Source organism: Catharus ustulatus, chromosome 18 (assembly GCF_009819885.2).
Source record: "Catharus ustulatus isolate bCatUst1 chromosome 18, bCatUst1.pri.v2, whole genome shotgun sequence".
Lineage (NCBI taxonomy): Eukaryota > Metazoa > Chordata > Aves > Passeriformes > Turdidae > Catharus > Catharus ustulatus.
The window spans coordinates 8,054,462-8,063,369 of NC_046238.1; the positions used below are offsets into that span (position 1 = coordinate 8,054,462).

At 44.9% G+C, this 8,908-nt stretch overlaps 1 protein-coding gene across 1 annotated transcript; it reads right to left on the reverse strand.

The window, feature by feature from the left end:
• Positions 1-5,509: 5,509 nt before the first annotated feature.
• LOC117004847 (translation initiation factor IF-2-like) lies at positions 5,510-6,220 on the reverse strand. Its single transcript, XM_033075972.1, has one exon. It carries the CDS (start codon positions 6,218-6,220, stop codon positions 5,510-5,512), a length of 711 nt encoding a protein of 236 aa, XP_032931863.1.
• Between the last annotated feature and the right edge of the window lie 2,688 nt (positions 6,221-8,908).

The window sequence follows — 8,908 nt, forward strand, 5'->3', positions numbered from 1 at the left end:
CGCTCCTTCCACGGCTCCGTGGTGGCGGGGGCTGCACCCCTGCGCTGAACCCCCCCACTCTCGGCTCTGTGGCGGATGGTTTGAGCACTTTTCCCCGCTCCCGGAGCCGCCCGGGCACTGCCGGCGCTGCAGCAGCCTCATTAAATACCATTAAGTGCCACTGACTTCAAAGGGCTGCTGAGGAGCGGCGGGAGCGCGGGGCCGGAGCGGGCGCTGGGGCAGCGGCCCCGGGGCAGCCCCGGCCGCTCCTGCCCGAGCCTCGGGCGCTGCCGAGCGCGGCTCCCCCGGCCCGGCCCGGCCCGGCTCGGCTCGGCTCGGAGCGAGGCAGCGCCCAGGGGTAGCAGCGAAGTGGTTAATCAATACCAGGGCTGCAGGCAGAGGAGGGGCGGGGTGGAAGGGGGATAAAAAATGCAGAAAGGAAGGAAATGGAGGGAGTGAGAATTAGACTCACTATAAAACCTCCTCATTCTGATTTACAAAAGAGGGAGGGGGGAGAGATGGGGGACGAGTAAAGAGGGGGGAGAAGAAAATGTGAGCCTCGGAGCACAATGCCCCTCTTTCCTGGAGCGGGGATGTGTGCCGGGCTTTGGGCTGGAGATGGGTTTAACTGCGGCTCCGCAGCCGCCGTGGGATCCGGGGGCAAAAGCACATCAATGTAAAACCGATGGAATTAAACTGATTTTTGCATTAGCTGCGCCGTCCCCCCCCCCCACTCCCCCCCCCGCCTTCGCTTTTTTTTTTTTTTTTTCTTTTTTCTCCCATCCAATCCCTCATTCATAACTCGCATTTAGTGACTGGTTTTCTCATTGCCGCTCCCCTCCCTCTCGGACACTGTCAAGTCGAGCACAAGAGCCTGCTTTGTAGAGGTTTGATCAGGAGAGAGCTGAGCTCTTTGGGCTGGCTGCATTTCGGTAACATTCAATCACTTTTGAAGCTATCGATTGGATATGTTTATGGAAACATGTAAGGTATTTTTGGCCATCTGCTAGCTAAGAAATTATTAAGATTATTAATTTTTACTGAAAGGTACGAGATTTCTCTGCCTTTCTTGTTTTCAGTCCTGCAAATAGGGAAATATCCTGAAGAAAATATTGCATTTTTATCACATTAAAACGATTGTTCGGTCTAAATAAAGATGTGGTTGACGGGAGTGAGTTTGGATGCATTTTAAACTTTTAGAAATCGTTTTTGTCAGCTTTTAAATTACTAAAATGTTTTGGGGAATGCCTTTTTGTTGTGAATAGTGCTTTTGTTTTTGTTTGTTTTTTCTTCACTTAAAAAAGCCTTTAACAAGTTGAATTTGTTGAAAAATATAAAAATCTGGGGAAAAATAAAGAAACAGTTTGAATTTCAATGATATGTAGACATATATCTGGAGAGGGATATGCATACACACAATAATTGTAAACTGTTTTGTCCTCATGTGTGAATAAAATCCCATACGATGAAAAGTTTGGGGGTTTTTTGTGTGTAAACTACTTGGGTAAAAATATGGGAATAGTGAAATTTCCCATATTTAAGGGGCAAGTTTTAGGATCATTCAAATTGCTGTTTAAGTAAAGGGTCCACTTAATTTTTCTTGTTAGTGTGTTCAACCAGAAAAGTCAAGGTAGCTGTGCTAAATGAGAATTACGATTTTAGCTGATCTCAGAGCAGACTTTGATTTCCAGCTCCTCTGAAGGAGTGGTACTGATTTCTAGAAGTTGAAGCAAACCAAAAGTTCAATCTGTTTAAGTTTAAACATAAATAGTCAATGCTTCCCTGTGAACACTTTATGAATCTATTTGTTCCTGTCTTTCTTGGAGTTTTATCAATTAGTTTTGAATCCAACCTTACTGTTTCATCCACAGAAGCAAGTGTTTGTAGCTAGGGAGCTGGGAATAAAAGTCAAAACACAAACCCCAAATCTATCCTTCCTATATGTAGCAATCTTCCACAAGGATGAAGTTTAAAGTTAATTTATAACTGCTTCTGTAAATATCTTTGGAAACTTCCGTGAAATTTTCCTTGCCCTCCTCTCTTCTCTTTGTTTCTGCCTGTCACCCACACCCACAAAGCATATGCATGTTCAAGCCCTAATTAAGAGGGGTTTATATGACTTTGTACATGTGTTTTCACACAGACGGTAACGCTGGAGCTGTTACTGTGCTGCTCGTGTGGGACTGCATTAACCTTGCAGATGGGGAGAGCATTATGAAAGAAATCGTAATTAATAGCATTAAGAAGCTGATTAAAATAAAAACCGGGTTATTGCAGCGGGGGTCTCATTAAGGAATAGTCATGCCTGTCTGCCACAGATTTAAGAACTTTTAGCCACAAGGCCTTGAACTGAGGCAGCTCCAGTTTAAGCAAACGCAGCAGAGACTCCACCCCCAGTGACATCAGATTGAGTTACACTGCAAAAACACCCCAAGATCTGGAGAAAAAAAATCAGCTTTTTTCCCTCCCCTCCTTGATGTTTAAAAATTATAAAAACGCCATTCTTCTCCAGCATTGGACAGTTGCAAGGAGCCCTTCTTGAAAGCAAACTAACAGCAGAACAAATACCTTTCCTCAGCCTTCCTTTCCAAAGGGAGGGGAGAGCACAACCGTACATTTGTAGCAAAACACCACCAAAAAAAAAAAAAAATCCAAAGAATTCCTCAGGGCCCCCCAGCCCCGAAACATAAAAATTAAATCAATTAATCCAGCATTACAACAGAGCAATCCTCGCAATCCTCCTTTCACAGAGCAGGAGGGAGCCTGTGGAAAGGGGCTGTGGCACACAGTGACAGATCTGGGGCTGGGGACTGAGGGTGGGCAGTGGGGAACTTTCATTAATTTTTTTTGCAGTTTGTTCAAAGTTAAACTGACAAACCCGTTTGGAGTTTGCTGTAAAGTTACACATTTTTCACGTAAACATCCAAGGCAGTTGCCTTTCTCTAGGATGTGTCATTTCCTGTGTAGCTATAATAATATATTAAGTAAAGGGATAGCAATGAATTTACATATTTACATATGTATAGACACTGTGCATATGAAAGATAGCAGCACGTTGTGTAGATTCAACAGCAAAAATCGGCAGAAAGCATTTTGTTAAAACGTTTGGGAAATGACCACACTGAAATAAGAAACAGGCTTCAAATATTCTTGGCATTCAAGACAAGGCTGGCAAGGAAAGATTTACAGAGAAGTGTGTGGGACAGGAAAGGCTCAGTGTTCAAAGATTCGGAGACGTGGATGTCATGCTTAGGACACAGGTCACCAAAAAGAGCTACAGAACCAACTTAGGTCTTACCTGCTCCCCACGGGCTTTATTTTACTCTGACTCGTGCAATGCTAAGCGTGTGGCAAGGCACAAGGAGACTCTCTGGCGACTGATAGCGAGCTGAAGGAATTAACTGCAGGGATACAGGGGTTCACCTTTGCTCCAGGAAGGACATCTTTCTTTTTTTCTGTGAGATATCTTTTTTTTCATTCTTTCTTTCTTTTTTTTTTTTTTCTTTCTTTTTCCCAAGCAGTAAAGTGTCAAACCCACAAAGGAAGCGATATAATTAGTGCTGGTACCTACTACAAACTCGGATCTCTGAAGAGAGACCAGTGCAGCTTTTCAAATGTCTACCATTTTGAAATCAGAAAAACATTTTCTAACAGACAGAAGAATCCCTCTTGAATCCCCCCTGGCCCTTTTGAATTCACGCCCTGCCTTACATCAAACGCTTTTTTGCTGATTAACTGCACAATCAGGTCCCTGCAGATCAGGGGAAGAATGGAGAAGAGAAAAGCAACCTCTTTTCCAGAGAACAATACCATTATTTCAGCTCCATTGGACAGGAATGTGTGATTTCACAGCCCACTGCCCTTCTCTCCCATCTCCAAAAACACTGCCAGAGATCCACTGCTCCAAGTCCCCACCCATTAGTACCCAGATCCAGCATTTACAACTTGGGTTCAATGTTTGTGCGTGGGGGGCTACACACATATATGCATACATATATGGAGAAAATATCCAAATCAGAACCAACTCCCAAGCCCAAGAATAGATACAAAGGAAGTTTAGTTTATTTTTTAAAATAGCTAATATCTTTCTTCTTGTATAATGTAAAATTTTAGTTCACACGGACACAAGTTTTATTTTTGGGCTGGATTTGGTATGAAGGTAATGAACAAATGAAAGGAAAGGATATTTTAAAATTAAAATAATACAACAATTTAGAAAGAAACACAGAGTTTTGTTTTGTTTTGTTTTTAAAGACAGGTAACTTAATAAAATGCTAGTAAATACAGTTGAAATTTTTTAAAAGCCTTCATACCCACAAAAGTGTTTGAAAGTTTAGTGCTTTCTCACTCAGTTTGCTGCTAAATTGTTCTCGCTGATGTGTGGAAACATTTCCATTTCACAAACATCTGTTGAAAGAAATTGTTGAAGAATTGAGGAACTATGCATTTGGAAGGGAAAGCAACTGCACAGTCCTGAGTTTGTTAGTTAACAATATGGCAGAAACCTTCCCAAAAAAAGAGACTCACCAAGACCTTTCCCTGTGAGAGGGACTCTCACAGTCAATGACTCAGTCTTTTTTTGATTAATGTTTCAACGATTCCTGTGTTTTACAATTTGCAGGGCAAGAGAAATCCTAGAGATCTTCCCTCCCTAGCCCTTAAACTTTGATATCTCCTGATTTCAGCTCAACCGCGCGTACAAAAGGAAAAGCCCTTGTGATGAAAGTGCACTGGAGTGACCTGGTGTGTTCCAGTCGCTCCCAATTAAATGCCCAGCCCGGCTGAGCCCGCGGCCGTGCCGGGCGCTGCCGCCGCTCCCCCGTGGGCAGCACCCACCGAGCGCTCCCCACCCACGGCAACAATTGCTATTCTAAATTGGACTAATTTAGCGGTTTGATTTGCCCGGGCAGAGGTTGCATTTCTAATTGCGGGAAAGAAGTCCAGCTTTGAAACCGAAATAGCCACAAAATAGTTGCAACCTCTTGGGCAGAGCAGCCCCCACCCCCACCCCCTCGACCACACCTCTCCGATCCGGGACGGCTGGGGATCAGTTTTGTTCCCCCAACACCAGCACTGCCGAACAAAAGAGAGAAAGAGGGAGAAAATAATATTTGCTCAGGTCCCCCCTCTGCTCGCCTTTGATTTATCTGTTTACAACCGGGACCCCCTCAGTTGAAACAAAAAATCAATGAAAATGTAGTTGGAGAAAAGGCGGGCAAACTACTGAAAAAAAAAAAAAAATTTGTGAATGGAAGAATGTGTTTGTGCATTCATTGTTAAAATAAAGAGCGTGCCGTGACGTGGCCAGCGGAGCGCCAATGGGCGGCGGGGTAATATTTTTAAACATCCTCCCCGGGAGCCAATGGCCGAGGCGGTGGCAAAGACTAGCGCAGGGCCGGGCCAATGGCGGGGGAGGTATGCTAATGAGGAGTTGGTCAGGCAGGAGCTGAATGTCAACTAGTCAAAGATGGAGGCTGGAGCGGGGAGGCCATGAGGTTGGTACCGGAGGATTTGCCCACGTTCGGATCGATCAGGGACCCGCGCCGAGGCGCGCCCGGGGCGGCGGCGGCGGGAGGCGGGCGGGGGCCGCGGAGCCGCGCCGCTCTCGCCGCCTCTTTTGCGCCTCTTTTGGCAACTTTCCCCCCCGCGGCGCGGGGACCCGTCCGTCGTCCCTCCCGCCGCCAGGTACCGCGCGGGGCCCGGGGCCCGCCGGCCCTGCCGCCGCCCGCGGCCGCATCCGCCCGCCCGGGCGGAAATGGCGGGAGCGCGGGCCCGGGGGGGCGCGGGGTGCCGGGGGGCGCGGCGCTGACAATGGCCCGCGGGCCGAGCGGCGGCGGGACGGGGCCCGAGCGGCGCCCCCCGCCCGGGGCAGCGAGGGCGCGGGGCGGGAGGAGCCGGCGGGGAGCGCGGGGCCGGGCGGGGGAGGGGGAGCCGCTGGACGGCGGCGCCCCTCGCCCACCTCCCGTGCGGAGGCTCCCGGCGGGGCCGTGCGCTTCCCGCAGAGGTTTCCCCGCGGAGCGGGCAGTGCGGGAGCTCTTTCCTCCCGCACTGTAAGTGTGGCGATTCCCCGAGTGAAGTTTGGCTGCTCGGTTTGCGTTCGGGCGTGCGATCGATACGAGGTGTTGAAAGCAGCGGGCGGCCGGAGCCGCCGAGGGCGGCAGCGGGGCTGGGGATAAAAGTTGGGAGCGGCAGGAGTGGGGAATGGGCGGCGGGAGCGGAGCGGGGACGGCACGGAGCGCATCGCCCGAGCGCCGAGCAGCGCCGGGAGAGACACGAGTGCCGGCGGGCTGGGCTGGAAATCTCTTGATAGTGGTGAGATTTTTTTTCCTCCCCTTTCCTCCTCTCAAACATTTCACCTATACAAACAGTCCTGAGAAACTGAGTGGGATCCCACGAATGAAATTCCTGTCGCCGGAGCCCAGCGCTCCGTCCCCACCCCCAGCTCGCGCGAGGCTGTTTCACGGGAGGGTTCGCGGCTGCTGCCCGCTCTCATTGTGCCACAGCGCTCCTCCTGCAAAATACTATCCACATTTTTAAACGTAGCAAAACTCCTATCTGTCTGGATACCACGTAGAATTGTTTTGCTGAAAGATCCTGTTTTAGAAGCCCCCTCTTTTTTTTTCTTTTTTTTTTTTCTTTTTTTTTTTTTTTTTTTTGCTAAAACCCCCAAAGAGCGAAGCAATAAGTCACATGCTATCTCCAGCCAGTATTTATATTGGCTTAATATTTAAATCTCGTAAAAGTAATGCTTTGCTTAAATAGTCCAGAGTTTTTGCAATAAACCAGGGTGCGCAGCCCGAAGTGTTTCTTTGGCATTCTTGCACTTTGCCCCAATTCCGCTCTGTTTCCCTCCAGTGTGTGGTCTTTGAGTTGTGTAAGGAAAGCTCGTACCCTCAAACACAGACCTGGGGCTCTGGAATTGAAAAAAAAACCCAAAAAAACTTCCTAAGGTTTAATGCAAATTCTTTTAGTTTTCTTTTTCCTTTCTTTTTCTTTCCTTCTTTCTCTCTTTTTCTCTTTTCCTATTTTTTAAAAAAACATCTCCAAACCAGTCTAGGTTTCTGGATGAGGGGTAAATTATTGTTATTAAAAAAAAAAAAAGGAGGAAAAATTAAAATGAAGGGAGAAAACAAGATTGATACAATTTAAGATTCTAATTGGGTTGGGACGTTTCCAAATCAATTGGCTTTATATTAATACTACTACTGTGATAAAGTGACAAGTAGAATTCAAGTAGTGCATTTTCTCACTCAGCCCAAACTCCCCCAGAACTGAATTAGTTTAATTCATTTTAGCATTTGGTATGATTCTTACTTGTCTATACAGTTCATGGAAAGTTGTTTTCAAGTTTGGATTTCTTTGCATAGAATTTCTTTGCATTGTTTGAAATAAAATAATTTTGTAATTTCACAAGTGATTCTTATTTAACAAATAGTTACATTTTCCAGCTTCAAGTTTGAAATTGTCTAGAGAACCAAATGGTGAACAGTTTGAGCCTAAAGACTAAGTTGACTTTTAAATGTTACTTATTGCTAAAATTATTTGGAATGTCTGATTTGTAATGATTAACTGATGTTTTCTCCTTACCATCCATATATTCTTTCTGAAAAAAGAAAAACTACAATATTAATGTTTTCATGATGCTAGTAGGTGATTTTTAAAGGTCTCTCACTGCTGGATGGCAGTTGTTTTGAAAGCTTGTTTAGATGCCTCTAAAATAGCAAGACTTCCTTAGCAATTAGAAGTGAATAATTTAAGGTACTAGAAGCATGTATGTAATAAATACCAATTATTTTAACAGCTGATTCAGATGAAAGCAAGAGAAAGGATATTAACTTATCCTCCATTGTGTCTTTTAGTTCATTGCACTTACTTTTGTAAAATACTGGGGTGCTAAAATGCAAGCAGGACAATTCCAGTTCTGGTATTTGCTTTCACATGCTCTAATGCAGTACATTTACTATTGATGAGGCAAAAAAAGTCCCTAAAGCAAGCTTATCTAAATTCTTGCTGAAGTTAATTGAAGAAGCAGTTGTGAAATATTAAAATCTAATTTTAAAGAATGACATTGATTCAATGTGGTTGTTGAAGAAACTCCTTTTTTTTGAATGTAACAAATCTGTTTTAGACTAAAACATGCACAGAAGCCATCACTTGGAGAAGTTTCTATCTGATTTATCATTTATTTTGGAAAGTCTCTGAAGTATGCTGTTGTCCAGAGCCCTTTTTCTGTTGTACTACTGGCAATTATGATGAGCAGTGCAATATTAAAAGGGCATTGGCTGGCAGAAACATGACCCCCTTTAGCAGCCCACCCTCTTCAGAGTGGGCAAACAACCCTAAAATAGATGCCTCCTCCAGTGTATTTATGCACGTGTGTGAAATAAGGTTTTATACATGTGGGAGTGGTTTTAAATAAGGAGAGAGATTCTGGGTTATACATTTTTATGTGTCTGTCTATAGAAATGTGCTGGAATAATTTAAACATCCTATTTCAGATATAAGCTCCAAACATTTCTGAGAGCTTTCAAGGCATCCCATTACCTGCTTTGTTTACCAATAGCTTGTGAGTAATTAGCTACTAATTTTTACACTCTTCCCTACAATATCTACACTGAAATTTTTTATTATTTCCTGATAGTTTTTCCCCTTAGAGAAACTTTCTCCTCTATGTTTAAGGTGGTCCCTATCAATGTCTGCAGGGATTTAATGCTCTTGATTTGTTTCTAAGAATCTCTGGTGTCTATGCTGTAATTTTTGAGTGGTCACACACATATATGTGGGAGACTGAAGCACAGGCACTAGATATTTTCGTACACAGGTCTCATCATTTCTGTAACATTTTCCATAGCAAATCAAAGCCCTGTGTATTTATACCATTCTATATATACACCACACCCCCTAGGCTGTATCATCTGTATTGGTCAAC

Bases quoted from the DNA above. Each gene is read 5' to 3' on its own strand.
- LOC117004847 (XM_033075972.1), bottom strand. From the start codon at position 6,220: ATGCGCTCCGTGCCGTCCCCGCTCCGCTCCCGCCGCCCATTCCCCACT.